General features: G+C 36.7%; 1 protein-coding gene across 1 annotated transcript in view; it reads left to right on the top strand.

Moving 5' to 3' along the window:
* The first annotated feature begins 211 nt into the window (after positions 1-211).
* The window catches only part of LOC137390734 (extracellular matrix organizing protein FRAS1-like), a 43,476-nt gene continuing 20,282 nt past the window's right edge, over positions 212-23,405 (top strand). The window contains exons 1-20 of the mRNA XM_068077060.1: positions 212-349; positions 6,573-6,764; positions 8,141-8,233; positions 10,044-10,134; positions 11,547-11,681; positions 11,932-12,107; positions 12,971-13,124; positions 14,946-15,127; positions 15,532-15,648; positions 15,898-16,055; positions 16,222-16,319; positions 16,835-17,095; positions 19,071-19,277; positions 19,425-19,596; positions 19,952-20,114; positions 20,268-20,400; positions 20,523-20,707; positions 20,823-21,050; positions 21,217-21,396; positions 22,803-22,980. Of these exons, the coding sequence (XP_067933161.1) occupies positions 212-349; positions 6,573-6,764; positions 8,141-8,233; positions 10,044-10,134; positions 11,547-11,681; positions 11,932-12,107; positions 12,971-13,124; positions 14,946-15,127; positions 15,532-15,648; positions 15,898-16,055; positions 16,222-16,319; positions 16,835-17,095; positions 19,071-19,277; positions 19,425-19,596; positions 19,952-20,114; positions 20,268-20,400; positions 20,523-20,707; positions 20,823-21,050; positions 21,217-21,396; positions 22,803-22,980 (3,241 nt within the window). The remainder of the gene's footprint in view (positions 350-6,572; positions 6,765-8,140; positions 8,234-10,043; positions 10,135-11,546; positions 11,682-11,931; positions 12,108-12,970; positions 13,125-14,945; positions 15,128-15,531; positions 15,649-15,897; positions 16,056-16,221; positions 16,320-16,834; positions 17,096-19,070; positions 19,278-19,424; positions 19,597-19,951; positions 20,115-20,267; positions 20,401-20,522; positions 20,708-20,822; positions 21,051-21,216; positions 21,397-22,802; positions 22,981-23,405) is intronic.

Here is a 23,405-nt window from a genome sequence, read left to right as displayed (position 1 = left end):
TAGCGCAGACACTGTTGTTGACCCCTATCAATAGAGTTTTGTGTTTGTAATGGTACCTAGTCCTAGCTCACCAAATAATATCATTATAAATTTCTAGCTATTGTGCCTTGACTAGTGCAACTTGCCAAATTTTGCTTAGATTGTAAGTAAATGTTTCAGTTAGCTATTTAGGTAAGTAGCGCCGCTAGCAGCATCACCTTGTGTTGGCAGCATGGAGAGAGTCACAGAAATGGTCAGTGTCAGAATTGTGACTGCTTTGATGGCCATATTACCTGTTCTGCTGCGACGTGCTCAGAGATTCACTGCTCTAGTCGGTCTCAGGACGAGTGCTGCAGAAACTGCTCCGCAAGTGAGTGTTTTTCATCTTTAAGGGTTCATTGTCCTGACCTTGACCTCTAGACTGATAACTGGCCATGAACAGTACATCATGGGAGATCACAGCAGGTTGTTGATGTTTACTGATTGTAAGTCGAAGAGATTTATGGCTGCCAATGCTGACCTGAAGGTTCAATAAAATGTTTGAATTACTGTAAAACCTCTAATTGAACGTCATGGCGCTCTATTTTTCAACCTTTTCTCATAGTGGCAGTCAAATAGAGGTGGCATTCAAATAGAAGTGGCGTTCAATTAAAGATTTTATCGTATATAGAATTTTGTATACAATTTTTATATACATGTATATGCCATATGTGCCGTGACTCCTACCCTCTATTTCTTTATTTTTCAAACCACTCATCTTCCAACTCTTAAACCTTTTTACACCCTCTGGCAGCAGGCTAACTTACTAAGCTGCTTGAATATAGGAAAAGTCAGGTGTTTTGAAAATGCAATATTCAGATATTGTGTTATCAAGATAATGCAATATCTATATAATGCAATATTAAGATACAATTGCATTTCAGAGTCCAATCTCGCGATATATGTAGGTTGTGAGAATACACCATCCAGTCACAAGTCACTGTCCTAAGGAATACTTTGTCCAGATGCTAATACATTTTAAAATATATTATTCCCATGCATGTGCGTATTAAGAATAAGTAATCCAGTTACAAGTATGTCTTAATAACTACTTTTTCAAATGCAAATATGTCTTATGAATAAGTTATTCAGACGCACTTATGTAAAAAAGTAGTTTATTCAGATACATGTATATCTCAAGAATATGTTATTTAGATGTTATTAAGAAGAGCAGCTTTAAAATTATCCAGAGAACGAGCCAAAGATTCCGTCTGGCAATGAATGTGATATGAAAGCATCATTCTCTTGTGACCAATCTGGGGCTTTTGAATTCTTGTTAATTAATTAATGTATGTTAATTGTTGGCCTGGACCAGTACATAAATGTGGGGGTGTAATTGGTGCTTTGAGGATGTGCTATGAATTGAAACAGTGACAGTGTCTTTAGGTCTGGTTCTGTTTTGTTCCTGGTATTGAAACATCCGTTAGCTAGTTTAGTGAGAAACCAGCCTTTCATAGCAATAATATAAACCCCCAGGATAGGCGATGGCTATTATATGGGCGGAGTTTAATGATCCTATTATATGAGCTCTGTTAGGATTGTGCTAGCCTGGGTTTCGAAGCTAACACAGTTTTAGCGGAGGGGCGCGGTCGCGTTGCCTTATTAGGTTTTGGAAAACACGACTCGCTGTTATCATGTCATTAGCTCTTTCATTCAGTAGAACACGTTGTTCACAATAGCAAACCTTGAACTTTTACAATGTAGCGGTCACACCAACCAAAAAATGGATCCAAGGAACATAAAACATTTCAAATTACCTACTTTTACTAACTTCGAAATTGGTAGGGTCGTAGTATATGCTTAAAGTTATATATGATTTACCCAAAATTACCCGAACAACGGCCTTTTTCCCTAGTTTTTGATTAATATTTTGCCAGCCCTAATATAAAATGACAGTCTTTTATCAATGTCACATTGTTTTACCTGGCCAATAAGATGGAACAGCAGGCAAAGCTGTGCAGTGTAGTTTTCATACTCAAAATCTAAATATAAAACCGAATTTGGGCCATTTCACAATGGCGGCTATTAATATTACGAATGCTTGTGAATGGCAACTGACTGATCATAACGGTGACAATATTGGGCAACTATATTTATTTGACAACAAATGGAACTAAAAGATTAGTAAAATAACTACCATTGTTTATAATACTTGTAAATGTACAAGGGGCTTTATTCAGCGTATTTGTTTGTTCTGGTGCCGTGTTTGGGTTCATCCCAACAGAGCTCAATCATTAGGCCCCGCCCACATGATGCCCATCGCCTATCCTCTGGGGTTATATATCATTGGTCATAGTTAGTAAACATCTTTCTATAGCCGATGCTCTCTTTTCTCCTACTGGCATCTTACTCCGATCACAGACTATATTGGTCTTAGCCACCTCGCAGCTTTCAGTTGGTGAATATTTTAGCTATGTGTGAGGATAACGGAGAACTATATCCAGACGGATCGGCTTGGAGAAAAGGAAGTTGCGTACTATGCGAGTGCAACTTAGGCGAGAAAACCTGTTTTGTTCAAACTTGCCCAGAAATAACTTGCAAACACGTAAGTTTGCATTCATATAAGCCAGATACTAACATATGACTGTGTGGAATTTCGTTGCTGCCCAATATGACATGAGGTCTGTTGAGCAGCGAGAGTCAGCTCCTCGAGTCAGCGAGGTTAATATTAATGGTTTGATTAGTTGTATGCAAACTACGTGTTTAATGTCAACAGTACATGTCAGTATTTAGTTAGAATGAGTGTCTGGAGTCTAAAGTTGGGCTATAGAATTTCTCCGCTATAAATGACATGTAATCGCAATTTATCAGAAGTGAGGCTGCCCCTGCAGCTGTTTGCCTGGTGACCCTCACCCTAGCAAATGTAAGTCTGGAGAAGTGAGATATGGAGAACCTTTTTTACATGGCCTTGCGTAAAGGTAGTCGAAGGCATGTTGCTGGTCTACTTCAAGCATCCGCTCTGCAGTCAGGACTGGAAGACAAATGTTTGCTGCCATTCAGATCTAATACTATAGAGTTATTGTTTTCAATTATGTATCATTAGATGCTACATTGAGAACTGCTGCTCACCCAGTTTAGCAGCCTTATATGTGTATAAATAGATTGAAGATAGGCCCGTACAACACTGGGAAATACTAATTGGAACCAAACAAACATACATCATTTATACATTCCAAATTAGCTCTTCCTTTGGTCGCTTTCTAAGGCGGCTAACGAGGATTAGCCCGAGTGACTAAAGGTGGTTGGGAGAGTCGGTGAATAGTAACAATGAATTGTGGGTCTTTATAAACCGTACAACTAGAACTTTGCTTACACAAAAAATACTATAAACTTAAATTAGATTAATAAAAGTGTTCTAATAGTATATGTGTATATATACAGGCAGTAGGTAAATGCCCAACGTTGCGCAAGCAATAAAAAATTGTTTGCAGTGAAAATTTAGTTTAAACAACATGCCATGCTATACAATATGCTTGCGCATTGTATATGCTGCTTAGGCAAGTAGAAGTTTAAATGGAAAAGTATTTAAAACTTGACCCTGAAGATGTATCATTTAAATAAGCCATGAAGTAAGAAACATTCCCCGGACTTTCTCTTAATGAGTTTTATAACTCTGACAGGAACTCTAATTGTATCGGGTAGAGGGGGTCTGAAAAGCTCACTGCATCTTTACTTTGTTTATCCTAAAACTTTCCATTGTTAAACTTGATATACATGTACCTATTTTCCATTATGTAACAAACTTGTTGCTTATCCATAGTCTATAGATCTGTTTAAAAGTGGTCCTTCTATTGGATATTTGTTTCCTTATTTTTATTTCATTAAATACTGCAACAGATACGGCAGTTTTTTTTATAAAAAAAACTGATATCACAACTAATGCAGAATCGAAGCCATTTGCAGATTTTTACCTGATATTTTAGCTCATATATTTAAGAGAACTCTCCCCAGGCTTATTCATGTCTTACTCATGCGTGAGAGATAACAATTCTGAGCCGTAGTCATGTCAGACTCGTACCAGCTTTGCTTTACACGACTCAAGTATTTACTGAGGTTATTTACATGCACTCGTAAGCAGATTTACATGTCCTCCTCAGCAGGTTTACATGCAATTCTCAGCAGGTTTACATGCACTCCTAAGCAGGTATAAGATCAGAGAGCTGATCTTTTTTAATGAGCATCTCTTTTGTATCTCTTCCGAAAAGACACAATCAATGAGCTTTTTCACCTTGCTGATATATAATGCTTGTTTGACAGCAAATGATAACTCCAGAGGGCGCCTGCTGCCCTATTTGCTCAAATGACAAGTGCTGGCAAGATGGGAAGCTGTACGATGTAAGTTTATCATAAGTTGTTAGCTTTGCTACTTACAAATGTTTGTTAGCGTCTTATCCTTCATCAGTCATAAGGCAGCACCTATCAGCGGATGACTGGCCCAGCCACTAATTACAAACATCTTTCAAAGTGGCAGCCACAAGTAAAACTTTAAGCATGTTACGGCAAAGGACATGGTGCTATTCTTATTGTAAATGTTATGCATTGCTAGTTGATACACCTCAGCATGTTTTTCTTTTAATGGCTGACTGGCAGGATTTTAAAATTCCATTTATTTGTAATAATGTTATCTTGATATTTTGTTTTTCAGCAATGATTTTGATGTTACTGGACCAAAAAAAAGCAGTTTTGGACACAAAAACCCTTTTGATACAAGCTCTTAGCTGTGAAATGAGGAGCTCATTGTATTTTAGGAGATCAAAACATAGACAAATGAATTACGATGCCAAGGCTGACAATTAGCTAATGCGTGAATGCATGACGAAAGTGCTTGTGTCGGCTGACATTTTAACACATTTTTCCATGTAATCATCACACTCCATCATTTGGGAGACTGAACAGAGTAGACAATTATAACGTAAGGTCAAAACAGAGGCCACAAATACCGAATAAGTCCGTGTCATATTTATTTAAACATCACAAATTATTTTTTGAGCTATGATTATAGAATTCTACCAATCAGCTTGTGCGTATCATTTTATGAAATGCAAAAAATTCTTCCTTACACAAATTGGCAATTAAAATAATTAGCTATTCTCTAAAATCATCTATTTAAACCCTATTAACGTATGCTCTGCTTTTAGGAATAAGGATTTTAAATGAGCTGTTTTTAGATATTCTGAGTAAACAACAATCGATTTTAGTACAATTAGTTAAATATAATTAATAAATATAAGTATAATTATATAAATATAGTTATATTTATGTAATTGTATTTATATAGTTGTATAAATATAATATATAAACAGCATATAGTTATATAACTATAATTATATGCTGTTTCCAGTTATTATTTTGCAACGATAGCAAATTGTTGCTATTTTCATTACTTACAAATAATGATAAAACCTGGTTTTAGTTGAAATTACAAAAAAAATATTATTCAAATTTCGATCCGTAATGTTATCTGCTGTGTTAATGCAATAGTATTTCAGCTGTCAGTTAACTGTTAATAGCATAGTGTCTGTACTTTGCTATTTTCTTCTGCAACCGAAGATTTCCACCATGATTAAGAAACAAATGACATGCAGCCATTGGCAAAATTGCCTTCTAATTTAAAAAGCAGCATTCACGTTATTATATTCTCTCGTATGAACCTGTGGTCTACCCACCTGTGGTCTACCCACCTGTGGTCTGCCCAATTGTGGTTTGTTAATATAGGTACAAACCCAGTTACGTTTTTTCTAGGAACATTTCTGATTAGTTTGCTTCTCACATGATGTGCTCAGTCTGGCTCTGATCCAGGCTATGGATCATTGGTATTTATTACTTGATTTCATTTCCATAGAGAGAAATAAATGTTGCATATTTATTATGATGGTGATTGTCTATCCTGTAGGCAGGAGAAAGTTGGAACCCAGACCCATGTACTAACTGTTTTTGTATATCTGGGACCCCTCGCTGTTTGCTTCAGAGCTGTAATCTGCAGCAATCCTGTCCCGTGGTAAGTACATGGCACCTTCCAGTTTATTCCTACATTAATACGAATTTATGTATTATATGACAAGAGTTTTTGTGCTTTGCATCACATATGTATTCAACTAATTACCTAATCATATGATGCAAAAATTAATAAATTAGTTAAATAATAATAAATTGTTATTTTTTTAATTAAGTAAATAATGTTAGTTTTTGGCTTTCTTACTAATATTGTCAATTTGAGTTTACCATTCTTGTACACTCACACTTTCTGACCAGTCATGTAGGTGTGAGTTTTTGACCAGCTAGGCAGGTGTGTGTTTCTGACCAGCTAGGCAGGTGTGTGTTTCTGACCAGCTATTAAGGCAGGTAGATAGCTAGCTGTAGGTAGAACAGCCACATGCTTCGATGAGTTCTGCAGATTTTGTTCTCGCATGATGCTCTGTGCTCATCATAGCCTTAGTTTTACATATTCTACAGCAAGCAGCAAGACGGTAAAGCTAAATGTGGAGCTATTCTAAAAAGTTATTGATATGTCTTTTTTATTTGAGAGATCTTATCAGTATTATCTGTTATTACAGAACACCAAGATGATGGTTCCGCCTGGAGAATGTTGTTCTTCTTGCTTCCCCGAGCAAGGAATGTGTGCTTATGGCAACAGTTCCTATTACTTCGGACAGATCTGGAACATCAGCTCCTGTGAATATTGCACTTGCATGGATGAAAAGGTTGAATGTGGGAAAGTCCAATGCTCAACAAGTACCTGTGCTGAGGTGTGTTGCAATAAATACTTTTGATGTATTAATTTCTTCCCTTCTTTTAATAAATTCTATGAAAGATGAACTTGCACAAAAATTTTAATAGATGTTATCAGAAAGTATAGGTATTTTTCTCCTATTTGCGATTATTTCTGATGTTTGAGGTGATCTGACTGCCAGGATGTTTCACAATTGAAATCGACAAAGCTTGATCGTGGTTAATACGCTCAGACGAAGAAGATGTGCCCAGACTTCTCTAAAAATGGTGTCAGTAGACAGGCACACTGTTCATAAGTGATAAATATAGTCTCATAGACCTCGGGTACTCTTATGTTTACGCAGCGTTTTAACTATGATCAAGTTTTGTTGATTTTAATCTTGAAACATCCTGATTGTCAGATCACCTCAACCAAAAAAATATCAAAAAAAACATTTAAAAAAATCGCAAATGATAGAAAAATACCGATACTTACTAATGGAATCTACTGAAATCTGGTTCATTTCTAATTTTCAGAGTCCAAACAGACCAGTCAGTTAATGGCATCAGAGTAATGCAAACAGACCAGTCAGTTAATGGCATCAGAGTAATGCAAACAGACCAGTCAGTTAATGGCATCAGAGTAATGCAAACAGACCAGTCAGTTAATGGCATCAGAGTAATGCAAACAGACCAGTCAGTTAATGGCATCAGAGTAATGCAAACAGACCAGTCAGTTAATGGCATCAGAGTAATGCAAACAGACCAGTCAGTTAATGGCATCAGAGTAATGCAAACAGACCAGTCAGTTAATGGCATCAGAGTAATGCAAACAGACCAGTCAGTTAATGGCATCAGAGTAATGCAAACAGACCAGTCAGTTAATGGCATCAGAGTAATGCAAACAGACCAGTCAGTTAATGGCATCAGAGTAATGCAAACAGACCAGTCAGTTAATGGCATCAGAGTAATGCAAACAGACCAGTCAGTTAATGGCATCAGAGTAATGCAAACAGACCAGTCAGTTAATGGCATCAGAGTGGCCGGCACTCACAGAGTAGTAATACATACACTGCAGTTGTACTCAACACTCTCTCTCTCTCTCTCACTCTCTCACTCTCTCACTCTCTCACTCTCTCACTCTCTCACTCTCTCACTCTCTCACTCTCTCACTCTCTCACTCTCTCACTCTCTCACTCTCTCACTCTCTCACTCTCTCACTCTCTCACTCTCTCACTCTCTCACTCTCTCACTCTCTCACTCTCTCACTCTCTCACTCTCTCACTCTCTCACTCTCTCACTCTCTCACTCTCTCACTCTCTCACTCTCTCACTCTCTCACTCTCTCACTCTCTCACTCTCTCACTCTCTCACTCTCTCACTCTCACTCTATTGTGCTCTTGTTCTTCTTTTAGAATGAGTATCTTCACCAGGAGGAGGGGTCCTGCTGCCCTGTTTGCAAGTTAAAAGAAGCCTGTGTCTATGATGGTGTGCTACATGTGACAGAGGTTTGTCTCCGCTTTCACCATTTTCTTGTCTTAAAGATGAACTTGCACAAAATATTAGTAGATTTTATCAAAAAGTATCCATATTTTTCTACCATTTGTGATTATTTTTTGATATTTTTGATGATCTGACTGCCAGGATGTTTCATGATTAAAATTGACACGACTTGGTTGCAGTTAAAACACTCAGATCAAGCGAATGTGCAATTATGACATTTATAGTATATAAACGTCATGTCAAAGAGAGACACGCAATGCTGAAGCTTGAGACTGTGTACTTACGGCAATAGTCAATTTCAACAATAGCAACTAGCGATGTCAGTTTGCATGTTTTTCTTCTGAGCATTCTAACCGCGATCAACTGTTATCGATTTTAATCTGAAAACATCCTGTCAGACAGCTCATCTCAAACATAAAAAACAATCACAAATGATAGAAAAATATTGATATTTTCTAATAAAATCTATTAAAATCTTTGCAAGTTCATCTTTTAGCATCAGTTTGCTGTCTGAAGCTGTTAGACCTGTTGGGTACTTGTTGCAGATAGAATATGCTTGCTGGTTATTATGGCTACTCTCAGTATTGCATCGTTTTGCTGAGCTGGCCTGGCTCCCTGTATGTGTAACGTCGTTATACACTACTAAATTTCCATACAGCGATACGGCAGCGAGACACCCCCTTATGTTGCTGCAATGAGATTATGGAAACAGTCGTGTTGCTTTCATCCTGTTGTGATTCAGTGTCATTGTTTGTTTGAACGTGAAACACCCGTGTGATGCACCATCTTTGCGCGCCATGGAAATGGCCTTGGCGATCAACGGCGTCGCACTTGCGTGTGTGCATAGGTCTTGCTTGACCTTGACTTTAGGCACTGCTCAACCATTGTTCCACTATAGCACCATATAGCACCATATGGAAACACGATCTGTTAGTTGGCCCAGCATGGCGCTCAGGTACTGGCACACCAGAGTGTCGCTACACTATAGCTACACTATAGCTACCCTATCGCTACACTAGAGCTACACTATCTCTACACTATAGCTACACTATCACTACACTATCACTACACTATAGCTACACTATCGCTATGCTATAGCTACACTATTGCTACACTATCGCTACACTATAGCTACACTATAGCTACACTATCGCTACACTGTAGCTACGCTATAGCTACACTATAGCTACACTATCGCTACACTATAGCTACACTATCACTACACAATCACTACACTATAGCTACACTATCGCTACACTATACCTACACTATCACTACACTATAGCTACACTATCGCTACACTATAGCTACACTATCGCTACACTATAGCTACACTAATGGAAACTTAGTAAATGTTTCAATGGCGCGGTTGATCTGCATGTTTGCGCCATCCGAAAGATGAAAACGACAAAAAACTAGCAAGTCGAGCGAGTTTCGTCACTCAAAAATTTTTATCGAGTGTTTTATGCTTGGGAAAGATGAAAATGGCACCTGCAACTGATGTGTAAGACAATGCCGCGCAAGCTGTTCCATTTAACACATTTTCCATACTTTAGCCATTCTTATTTTGAAAGCGTGCTGCTAAGCAAGACAGGAATGCAGCGCTTCTGGCGTAGAACTCCTTAATTTTTAGCAAAGCGTCCGCGTTATTCCGCAACATTCGAATCTCCATTGGAACATTTGTCCCGCAGTAACTCAGCGAGCGCACAACTCCAAATGTGCATTATCCGTACAATGGAAACAGTGATATTTTGTTGGCTTGTTCTGCTGTTGCAGTCATCTTCTCGTGACACATCGTCCTGCCTCTTATTTTAGGACTGGCAGCCATGGACGGTGGACTCATGCAAACGATGCGTTTGCAAGGACGGTCGGAGCATCTGCTTTGAAAACAACTGTCCTACTGGCAGTAAGCATCCGACACTGTAAACTTGTAGAATGCCGCTACGGTTTAGCCTTGGCTTCATCTAATATAGATACAGATAGTTGAGTTTTGTTTGTGCCATCTCACGTAGTATGTACAATGTCTTGGAACCTTAGATTAGATGCCAGCATTAGACTCGTAGCCCCTGATCAGTTTCTATAAATTCCGTCAGTGGAAAGGTAATTTATCTTGCGAAAGAAAATCTATGACTGCTTTTAAAGAAATACGCTGGCTTTGGTGTCATAACCTTTTGCCATAAGTTAGCTAATCTTTACTATAATAAGAGCCACGGTTGGAGGTTAAAAAAAAGATTGCATTGTACGTTATTCAGAGTAATTCTTTATAATTGCTTCGGCTATCTTAGAGCCTTCCCTGGCTGATGATGACCTCACAGCTGATGAATTTGGAGAAAGACAGCTTTTTTTATAATTTAGCAGCCACTAAGTTTTTTGGACTATGCGAATGAATTTTGTTTGAAAATTTGTTTGTTAAAACCGAGTGTGCAGTAGATTTATCTACATTAAGACCTGTGAGCTTCTCTCATTTTCCTCACAAACATTCGCAGGCAATATAGAGTAAATGAGATAATGGCTCGCAATCAGATAGGGCCTTCAGTTTGATGCTCTCTCTCAAGGGATGTTTGTTTAGGTTTAATTTCAAAACAGCATTTCTGATAAGCAAATATTACGGGCATCCTAAAGCATTTACATTTCTTAGCTCGTTGCGTGAGAGCCTCGTTGTTTGTTCGTTTACTTTAAAAATTCCTTCGATATTTCTGAATGAGCAGTAAAACCATCTCTATGGTCACCATATTGTACACTAATTGAGTTGATCGGTGTGAATCTGCGGTCTTTTGAACTCTCTTGAGTAACGGTAATTTACTGGCGCCTAACACAAAGAGAAAGTTTGGAAACGAATAATTGATGAACTCGGCCAACATAATTTTATCTATCAAGTCTTGGCATCCTGCTGCGCTCAGTTGTAACAAGATTGCAAAGTATTTCATAACTATCTAGTTTTATCTATTACTATTGGCTGTTGACTACGACTACCATATGTCGCTAATAATGCTGCCCTGTTTCGCTTGCTGCCTCTTCTTTCATTTTCTTCTGTTTATTCATGGCTTGTATCGGCTCAGCACAGTGTAAAAACAGTAAGCTTGCAGTCTGTTGTAAACATGTGTGCACATCATTTGAAGTTACTTTGAAAACAATGTTCAACACAAAAATTAACAAAGTCTCTTGACAAAGGTACTATCTGCAGAGCCGCCATACAGAAAGTGTTGCCAGCCCACTGATGTGCTGTGCTGGGCCTGGGTTGCTAGGTTTGCACGTTTTCTGCATTATTTAGACTGTGTGCCAGCTGTTTGCTTTTCAGCACTAGAGTTTCTAATGTAGATTCTACATCTAACTTGCAACTGAGTGTAAACTCACCTGTACTAGTAGTCAGGGGTGAGAGTGCCGATATTTCCACAGCTAACATCCAAATATTTGCTAAATCCCTTGACAACGTGGTCATCAAGGTCATACAAGGTAGGAACAGCTAATTATCGACCATTTTTCTTCACTTGTGATTTTTTAAAACCAAGGCTTTGTGATGCGGTGTAGTGGCATTGCTATTTTGTCTGTTTTTCACAACTTGTGGCTTTTGGTATTCTGTGCACCCTCTTCACCGTAAATGTTTGTTTTGTTTCTTCAAGTTTTCCTTCACACACGCTTTACCTTGTGCACTATTCCACATTATTTTTGACAAATTGTGACCTTCAAATGTGACATTACATAGAGCCAGAGCATGGAAAATTGAACGAAGGCATGAACATCTTCAGCTATTCGGAGTTATCCAACAGCATCAGTTATCAGCACGATGGCAGCGCAGCGCCTGATGATTTCGCTGTTCTACAGGGAAGTGTTAGTGACATTGAGGGAAAACAGAACATCCTCATGCAGTTTGATATCCAGGTTGGGTGCTAAATGTATTAGATTGGGTGTATGCAATTTAGCCTCCTCTCTCTCTACTTGTCCGAATGTTTTTAAAAATAATCTGTGATGCATTATAGGGTCAGAAATCAAAGACCTTATACCAAAAGCAAACAGTCTAACAGTTCAACATTGTCTGTCTGCATCAAATTTTATGAAACTTTTCAATAAATTTACATTTATTATTTTACATTATTTATTTTTTACATTACATTATTTTACATCATTTTATTATTTTTAATTTTCGTTACATTAGCTACCTCTAAGCAGAGCTAGCTGGACACAAACATAACTACAAGAGATCAAGAGTTTATTCAACTTGATGAGACCTTTTTCCTATTCCATTTTTACTGCACTAAGTCATGCCTTCATCCATTATGTCATTCTTATAACGTTCAACTCACGGCAGCTTATGAAAGTGCTGCCGTGTAAGTCATTACAAAATTTTAGACTATCAAAGTTTATTTCTTCGAGTAAATTTAATTATAGCGTAGCTAGTCTCATCTCACCGGTTTAAAAACTCAATTTACTACATATTTGACCCCTGGTTAACTTTCCATCTTGTAGTTGACTAGTTGATACCTTTAGACTGTCACCTTTGAGCTGTCACGCTGCTCATAGCTATTTTCTGTTATGCTTTTTTGCTCAGAAGACGAGAAATGTGATAATCTAAACCAGCTAGGCTCTTTTCACAGTACTAGACACTATGCACTAAGCATTATTTACTAAGCATTACATACTACGCACTAAGCATTGTGCAGTAAGCATTATGCACTAATACTATGCACTAAGCATTATCCACTAAGCACAATATTAATTACCTTTTTGTTGTTTTTTTCAAACAGGCAAGTGAGAAACTAGTAAAGGTTAACAACAATCCTGTACAAGTAGAGTCATCACTGCGGCTTATGCTGACTCGTGCTGACCTCTTGTATGAGGCAGGAGGAGACAATCAGGAGCATCTAGTGTTTTATCAAATCACTAGTCCTCCATCTGCAGGTATGTGCTCATCCCCAGTACTATCTCATTGATTTACAGGTCAACCTTTTGGCATATGAAAACATTAATGTCACTCATTTAAATAAGCGTAACAGTTTTGTTATTGTCCAAGCGTTATAATATCTACTCTAATGAACTCTGCGCCTAAAGCCATTGTTTTCCAAGTACTTATATGCCCCTCGGCGTGACTGCCAGTCACTGCCATCTCTAGCAACATTCATCAATTAATCTCAATAACTGATCAATAACTTTGGGCACTCCCCGTTAGGGTCAGCTATTCAAGCCATCTAATTGCTAGACAATCATGCTGCTCAATTGTACAGCTGTACCCGCTTCATTCGGAGTTCAGGCTTCCGATTTTCCCTCTGCTTACAAGGGGTGAATGAATACAACTGTATAAAAACTGATAGGTGGGTTAGGCTTTAATTTAGGCAGAAATGTTCGCATTGATATTTAGGCTCATTCCTTTTTATCAAACTGACAGGAAGCTGACACACTCTGTCTTTATAACTCTAGGAAGTTTCTGACTACAACTTCTGTTGGCATGATCGGAATAGAGATGCTGCTTGAACAGTCTAACGTGCGAGATCTATTCTAATTGTAACCTCTTTTGTCTACCATCTTCTATTGCTGCCACCTTCATAGCTACTCTAAATCTTTGTAACAAAATGAATAGCCTAATTTATTCTAACTTGTCTCCGTTACCCCTCACCTATGAGTTTTCTAGTATGTTATGTCAAGTTTGAGCAAGTATTCGGGTTCAATTTTGAAGTAATAACCATAATATGTCATAATATATATGACATCCAAATTTTTACAAAATGCTTTTGTAGGTAAGGCTATGTAAAACAGTTGATGAAAAATAATAAAAAGATGACATAGAAATATGAAAATTAAGTTAATACAAATTATATTTAGTGTAAGGTAAAAAGAGTTACATTGCATATTTCTATCACTCATTCTAAAACCAAACTTATGCATTTTTGAGTCAGCTCTTCCTCTCACATACCCCTAAAGTAAAGTAGCGATAAAACGAGATATTTTTTGCTGATTATTATCTGATTTATTCACCCATAATTTAGGTTTTAAATTTAGTTTTTACAAAATTTAATGCAATCATTTGTTTTGATGTATAACTGTTTTAAGTGTTTATCATTGTTTTTTGGTTATAGAATGAACTAAACAAAATGCAATGTATTCGAGTAAGAGTATTTGCTTGGTACAGCAGGCTAAAGTTTGATTGTAATGCTGAGACATTTCCTGTGTAATTTCGCTGCTGAATTGAGTGAGAATGAAAGTGAAGGCTGCATCTTAAAGCTTACCTGAATTTTTGTTAAGAACTATCATGAAAGGAAAACTTAGAATAAATAAAAAATCTTGGTTTTACTTTTATCAATAATACAATAATGTTATTAATGTTATCTCAAACACAGTGAGGGTATTAAGTGGGAATAGGACCCAAATTTGTATTAGCAGTCACGCTTTTTTTAAATGTTCACATAAAATGGTTTTACAAAAAATAGCAAACAAACAAAAAATAAATAGTAATTTTGACTATTAGGCGCACATTTTGTACTAGTGATTGCTACATCTTTAAGCGAAACTAATTGTGAAAACAAATTATACAGTAATGAGAATAATATATATAATGTATATTATATATAATATAATATATATAATATAATATATATAATGCAAAGCATTTTAAAATCAAGCGCATGTTCATTTTTTCTCCATCAAAAGTTTTCAAATCATTTTTCCAATTTTATGACAAACTTTCTTCACGTCAAGTCTCTCCATTTTCTTTATAACAATTTTTAGGCTCTTTGGTGCTGGTAGTACCACAGCCAGATGGAGCTGATATGCAGGAAGGTTGGACAAATCTACCTGATGGTACTATGATCATGCAGGTGGATATGTTTCGACAGTCAGACATCAACGATGGTTTCCTTTTCTATCAGCACGATTCCGTCGGATCTTCAGTTGACTCATTTACATTCCAGGTGTGCGAGTCATGACAATCCGCTAACACATGCTGACACCTGTCGACACCTGATGCTAATTGCTGTAATATTACAAGAGACACAAGTGGCTCCTGTTATACAAAAGGGCCTGTTTGTCTGTAGCTTCAATAAGCTCTCACACTAACTCATTTCTGTCTTGTTTGATTATTGCTGTATAGCACTTCTGTCTAGTTTGTCAGTTTCTACAAGACTCCTTTGTCGGCTATCACTTGATAGGCCGGCCTGTGCTCTCTTTTCAATAAGAGGAATACAGGCGATATGCAAATACAGACACTATTGAAAATTTACTGCATTTTTCTTTATGCATTTATCTAACCGCTTTGATGTAGCGTGACTTCTCTAATCTCTTGTATTTATAGCTTTATGCTTTGCTTTGATTTTAGGTGTCATACTCTGAGACCGACTCAGTCCTTACTGACCAAATTTTTACGATCAACATTCTACCGGCAGAGGTTTTTAACACTCCCTCCGTGTCTCCTGGTAGTGATCTCGGGCTATCAGTAAGTTCTCCAAGTTGAATTTTATGTTCTTCAACTGCCTTTAACCACTTTCCTTTGTCATGCATTGAATGACTAAGGCCACAGGCTATTTTTACAGTAGAAGTCAAACACTGAGTCCATCCGCTTATAGCTTTTACACAAATGAAGTATATCAGCTATATTTCATTCTCATAATTAGATAATAAGATATTTGCTGCTTGTTAGGAATGTGGGACAGCATTTGATATTAACAAAGCTTAAAATTTTTAGACATTCGAAGACACGACAGTTATGCTGACACCAGATCATATTTCATTTACTGACAGCGACACGAGCCCAAGCGATATAGAATTTATTATAACTAAGCCTCTCAGCCCTGGGCAGGGTATAATAGAGTTTTCATCAGCTCCTGGAGTGCCCATTACTAGGTGAGCCTCCTTGCCCCACCCTTACTAGCTGCCGCTAAAGATAGAATTTAGCTATTAGTAATTAAAATCTTCAAGCTAGACTTTCAGTCAATTAGCATGTATTTATTGTCATAAGATTGAGAGAAGCAGAGATTTGACTTCTCAATCACTTTGTTTCACTGCCCAGGTTCACTCAACAGGACATAGACCAAGGTCTAGTTTTCTACCGAGCCTCCAACGTTGAGGTTGGTCTCGAGCAGCCCACCTATTCCTTCAAGTTTAATGGTAAGTATTTACCCTTTATTCCCAACACTTCAAAAAACATTAATGAGTGTGATGCATGAAGTGATTAAATAAAAATGAAAAACCTTCTGCTGTGAGCAAGTTGGTTGGGATTATTGTAATTGGGAGTTATCTGCTCATAGAAATATTTTGCTCAATTGTGAGGAGTGTTAATAATTGATCTTAGCCATAAACAATAGTTATGAAATGTGAAGTACATCAGGCTATCGCATTTGGTAAAAATTGGTAAGGTCTGTGTTTAACAAGACAGAAACCTTCTGTATTGCTGTCCCACATCATTATCATATGAAAGGGAGGCTTTCCTATTTCAGTGTTGCGTGGACACAATGGTGAGAATACTTGTGTTTTATTTAATCCCCATTTTTCTCATTTTTTCAATTTTTAACCCGCCAACCCAAACTTTTCTTGCTTCAATCATTTCACCCAAAGGATGAAAATGTGTAAATTTTCTCCAATTAACTTAACCACTCACCATCGTTCTCCCACTTTTATCATAGTGACGGATGACAACAACAAGGTAGCGCCCGAACAGGAGTTTAGTATCTTTCTCCTTCCTGTTGACAACAAAGCTCCTACAATTGAGCGGGGAGTGAGAGTGAATGTGGAGAGAGAAGGTTCAGTTCTACTAAATGATGCCTTACTCAGGGTCAGCGATGTGGACACACCCAAAGATGAGCTCGAGTTTTCCATCGTAACTCTTCCGCGTCATGGAGACATCGTTAAGTTAGCTGAAACATTCCACACATTCCTTAGAGAAGGTACGAGAAATTATGTTTATGATTTCACAGTTAGGTAACCATTATATAAATTGATGTTGAGTTAATAGCTAAAACTTTAAAAATTTGATTGTGTGAATTTTAGCACCCAATTTTATAATTTTAGTACTTTTGGTTAAGCAAATGATATCTGTGTTTTGACAAATATTTACTTTGCTTCGTAAAGGCATTTCATAAGAATGTGAGTCTTTAATTTCGCGTGTGCTGTGTAAACTCCATTCAAGTTAATTTTTTTAAAGTATTTTGTGAGCATACGCTATTATAGTCCTCCACCATTCACAAGATTCAGCACAAAATTTGCTTAGTTTATGGCCATCACAAGTATTCATTTTTTATAAACTAAAATTCATTTATAAAACAAAGAAACTTAATGGCAAAGATAGGAGGCGTATTTGTAAGCTCAATGTGCATTGTAATTTGCTAGATGCATTACTTTTCTGCTTCTAAATTCTTTTGTGAATATACAAAAGAGTTTAACACCAAATAAACCTCGATCAATAAGTTTACTAAAAAATATTAGGAACAGAGTGTGCTCTCGGTACAGCCATAGTTTCACTAGCCATGGAGGCTAACATTTTATACGGTTGACATGAACACAAAAACCGCAATATACAAACCTCGAGTATGAGATACAAATATAGTTTTAAATTTAAACTTAGAATCATCACAACACACGAATATTTTGATACAGGACTTGAAGTTTTTGTAAAAATTTGTCTCGACATGTGAAATACTTTCCAACATATGATGTCAGAAGTTTCCCAAAGTCTTGGAGTTTGTAAGTCAGCACATATATATATATCTATATAGATTTTTTATATGGAGTGATTCTACGGTGCTCAGATAATATTAGCTGGTACTTCAAGCCATCCTATTTAGCTTTGACATCATCGATGTAGGAAAACTTGTGCGGATGGTGGTAGTCGGGATCAAAAAGAAAAGATATTCCTTTTCTTAGATTTTAAACTACTGTAGAAATTATGTAAAAAAATTAGCAAATATTACCGTATTAAATTTTTTCAAACGTTTACAAAACTGTTTAGCAGTGACAAGGAGGAAGAAAGTGAATGAAGTGAAAGTGGTAAGAGAAGCTGAAACTAGTGAGAGTGGAGAGGCTGGCCGTGATCATTGATTATAAGAAATTTAACCATCAAATAAAAACACAAATATATATAGAAGTCTGACTGGCCTTGTATCTCTATCTAATTACTCACCATATATGTACTTTATGTATCCCTACGGCTATACCTCAATATGCTAGTTAGCCAATGCTAAGGCAGAGTAACAATAAATATTTTTTTACTATAAATTACATACTTTATATATTTAGTTTTTTGCACATAATTTAATTTTGTACATGGTTTTGTGCATTTGTTTTTATACTATATATAACTTTATAATATTTAATATTATATAATAATATTATATATATAATATTATGTAACATTATATATATATAGTGTTATGTAATACTATAGATAATATTATGTAATAATAGTATTACTATATTTGTTGTTACGCTTTTTGAACAATGTAGAACAATTAAATAAAACACATTGTTTTTTATATTTGCTTCAACATACGTGCAATGATTTCTGCTTACAAAGGAAATATTAAAACACTTGAAACTTTTACCTTTTATCTTAACTGGCAAGTACAGTGTAACTGCGCCATCAAAGTTCACATTGGTCAGCCAGGACAAAAACATTTGACTCAAGCAAACACGACAGGCATACATTTATTGTGTCCATGATCAGACTCTACTCCTGTCAGTTTGCCATCAGTGCTGTATCTGAACAGCATCCAGTGTACACCAGACTTAGTCTATATAGATGATGACTCAAGTAGAACATATCACCGAGATCAACACTTTCACAAAGTTCTTTGCGACTGTATTCTGTCTAACCGCTAATAACTAATACATTGACTTGCAAAGAGAGGACAACTGTGATTGCAGGAGAAAGGTATCCATACACTGAGATCCTCTCAGACAGCCTTTACTACATCCATGACAACACTGCAGAGGTCAATGACTCCTTCAGTCTCGAGCTATTTGATTCCGCTCAATCTTCAATAGCCCAGGTTCCTATCACTGTACAGTACAGTGACAATGACAGCCCCACCCTCAGTCCTGAAGCTACTATGAAACTAAGTCTTGCCGAAGGTATTATATAATTGATATTTTATGTTATTTTGTTCATGATTTTAAACGGCTATAATTGGAGTGACTGGCTAATGCTCAAACTATCATGTTAGTTTGATATTTACAATGACCATTCTGATGACCACACCATGAACTCTCTGCTTGCAGGAGAAAAGAAAGTGATAACATTGAATGAGTTAGAATACTTGGAGGCCTCTAGAGATCTTGTACTTTACCAGTTGGCTAGTGAGCCAGAGTTTGGTAGACTGATGTACAAAGATGAAGTGATGGTGTTAGGAGACGTGTTTGACCAGCGTGATATTTCCTCTAGAGATATCAGGTACTTTGGCTAAATATTGTAGAATTCTAATTATATACATAACATCAATTCAGCATCCTACTGTAGTAGTAAGGTCATATTTTAAGTATATTTTATCCGTAAATAGACAAGCTTATCAAAAAGTCAAATCGGAGATTTTGAGATGCCCTCTCCCTTTCCTGCTTGACGAATGCAAAAGCTGGTAGAGCTTCACTCCATTTTTGATCTGTTACCTTTTCTTATTGGACATGCTCGGATTTGCTTTTCTTCAAGATTAGAAATGAACTCAACTATTTAAAGATGAGTTTGTATCATCTTTTTTGTCATTTTTTTAATTCTTTGGTTTTCCATTATATTCATATTTTTCATAATTCAGCTATGAAGCGGCCGAGGAGTTAGGGAACCTGGAAGTAATGGACACGATCTATCTCAATGTCAGCGATGCTGCCGGAAATATGGCTGCTTGGCAACCATTCATTATATCTATTCAGGCAACTGACAACCACCCTCCAATCGTTTCCATCCACTCCGACCTCCAGGTACTGTCATACTGAGGTCAGACACTTATCAGAACCTGGTCTTCTTGTCATGCATGGCAGGTGCTCAATTGTAGGCGTCATACATCTATTTTATGTCTGAGCTTGTCATACCTTTCAAGAATCCTTCAATTTGTTGACAATTTTTTGTGATAGGTTGCAGAGGGCCAAAGAAAACAGATTACTAAAGTTCATGTATCAGCTGAGGATCCAGACAGCATACTTACTAACCTTATGGTTGTAGTTGACTCCGTCCCAACTCTGGGTCTCATAAAAATCATAACCTCAGGTTAGAGAATTATGCCATTAAATATAAAAGCTTTGTGTAGTGCACTCAGAATAGGTAAAGGCAAGAACACAATTGCTAATGCACACGCTATGATCTCATGTGGTGTGGTTTTATTTATGCAGAAGGGTTGGAGGGAGTGAGGGAAAGTCAAGTGCAGATGTTCTTACTGAGTGATCTTTATGCTGGAATCGTCTACTATGATCAGACTGACCATGAGGGTAAAGAGCCACGGAGTGATTTCTTTTGGTTTCACATGACAGATGGAGAGAATATTTCTCCTGTGGCAAGATTTAACATCACAATTTTGGTATGCATCTTAAAACAGCTCCAATGTCAAGGTTAAATGAGTATTTACTGACCTCTTTATTTAGAAATTTTAAAGTAATCTCTAAGTGTGAAAAAATTGGTTTGCCCTTTACTAGCCCAAGAACGATGAACGACCAATCATAATAGCAGACACAATCTTTGTCATGGAAGGTGACACAGTACCAATAACTAACAGCAGTCTCTATGTCACTGACATAGACACAGAGTTTGATGGAAGTGACGCCAACCAACACACATTCACAGTTATAACACCGCCAAGAGAGGGAAGCATTTGCTGGAGGAATGGTACAAAATTTGTCATTGGGCAGTCATTCACAATGCAGGTACATAGTATCATTGTCAGATGCCCAATTCATTTTCTTATTGACCTAATTGTCGATCCTTTTGCCATATTCTGGACTCACAGGCATGCGCTTTTTTTCTGCATGATGTATACTATAGTTAGGTTTGGACGAATTAAAATACACCCCGACACATATTTTATTCCAGAATATTCTACAAGAAGAAGTTGCTTACAGCCACAATGGCAAGGAGGACGTGTCAATGGACACATTCCTTGTGTCAGTATTTGATGGGTACTATGAAGACAGGAAGCAGGTGCCTGTTGACATTGCTCTTATGGATGATGAGACACCAAGGGTTAAGATTAATGATGGGCTGAGACTGAAGGTGGGTGTCTGTAGAATGTGTAGCTGAATACAAAATACAGTGGACCCCCTCGCCATACGATTTTGATTCATTCCAGTGTTGGCATCGTGGGGCAAAAATGGCGTATAGAGGTTTATAGAAACCCATAATAATTATCTAATGCCCACACCCCTTGGTAAAAAATCATCAAAATTTTATATACGTACAGTACATATTAAAAATTAGTAACAAGATAATTTGTCAACTTTGGTAGCCATAGTTACCTACACGAACTTTAGTATATTTAGTAGTTATGATCTGCAATAAAATGCAACATTATTTGGCATCATAGGGCGAAAATAATGTATAGAGTAGTATAGAAATTTATAGTAATTATCTAATGCAAACACCTCCTGGTAAAAATCATGATCATCATTAATATTGAGTAATAAAACGATATGTTAACCCTAGTGACTATAGTTACCTACAATAACCTTTGTGTATTTAAAGGTTATGATCAGCAAGAAAATGTAACATTACACTGTACTACGTGCAGTACGTACCATAGGGAGTTCTTACCTTCGAGACAGACGTATAACTTAAATGTTGAATTCAATTTACTAAACACATACTTAAAGCTAAGTTCTAGTACATCTTTTTAACTAGTTTACTGAACTTCAACTTTGTCATCACTAAAATATTACCACCCATCTGTTTCGGGTTTCCTTTTCACAATAACTAATAGCGAATAACGCTGAACTAAGAGAGATCGAGCATCGTATCTCTTTCATTCATCGTGCAAGGCATTTCGGCGAATATCATATCGGCATCTCTGTTATTCCGACGTATTCAGCACACTGACTGTCAAATTTTAATTTTGAAAGAAATTTTTTTTTGATATCGTATGGCGAAAAATATTTCGTATAGAGAGGGTGAAAAAACATGATGTTTTACAATTTAAGGCAAAAGCATCGTATAACAAGGTCATCATAACGCGCACTGTACAAGCACTTGGCCAGCTTTTTTAGTTGGCAGCTACGGTCTTGAAAAGACAACATAAAATTAACCAACTTACCTTGCACAAATACAAATATTTTTTTTACAAGGGCATAATTAAAAACTTTTTTATATTGGACTCATTAGTCCTTGATAACACACTACTTTATACTAAAATAATATATTAATAATTTAAACATAAGAATTCACAAAATTATTTGTTATTTCTATTAAAATCTAATAAAGATATATATTATGTATTTGTTTTTGTATAATATTGAGTTAAAAATATAAATGATGTAAAACAAAAACAAAAAGAAGATTCACCTTCATCTTTGAATTAATTTTGTATTTGAACTTGTTTAATATGGCTGTCATAATAATTGAGCAGTGTATCCATGACAAACCCTCCACACATAACTAAGCTGTCTATAGATAGACTTTTTCTTTAGGTTGGAGGTGAAACAGTGATAGACAGCACTGTTCTGCACAGCACAGACATAGATTCTGATGATGATATGCTCATATACACCATAACAGAGTCTGTGCACAGAGGAAAACTCTATACTATGTCAAGTAATGGTAGTGAGCAAGCTGCTGCAGTATTCACACCAGCTGATCTACGTAGCGGTTAGTAACTAACTCTATCAGTGTAAGATATTGGAGGATATAGCAATCATTTTATATAGCAATTGTTATGGTATATCTTTTGGAGGATATAGCTACTCTATGATACAGCTACTATATGATATAGTTGTTGTATGACATAGCTACTGTATGATATAGCTTTTGGATGATATAGCTACTATATGATATACTTGTATCACATAGCTCCTGTATGCTATAGTCGCTGTATAGTATACAACAGCTGTTGTATAACATAACTACTGTTTGATATAGCTACTGTATGATATAGTAAAGGTCCGGCCACACGTAACGAATTATTCGTTCAATCTGACCGAATCCACGAATTTCACAGAATTCACAGATTTATTCTGCCGAATATCATAGATTCGTCTGAGCTGTGCATGCACACCGAATTCGTTAACGAAACG

The sequence above is a fragment of the Watersipora subatra genome, chromosome 1, assembly GCF_963576615.1.
Source record: "Watersipora subatra chromosome 1, tzWatSuba1.1, whole genome shotgun sequence".
Taxonomy (NCBI): domain Eukaryota; kingdom Metazoa; phylum Bryozoa; class Gymnolaemata; order Cheilostomatida; family Watersiporidae; genus Watersipora; species Watersipora subatra.
This window is presented reverse-complemented; position numbering and strand designations above follow the sequence as displayed.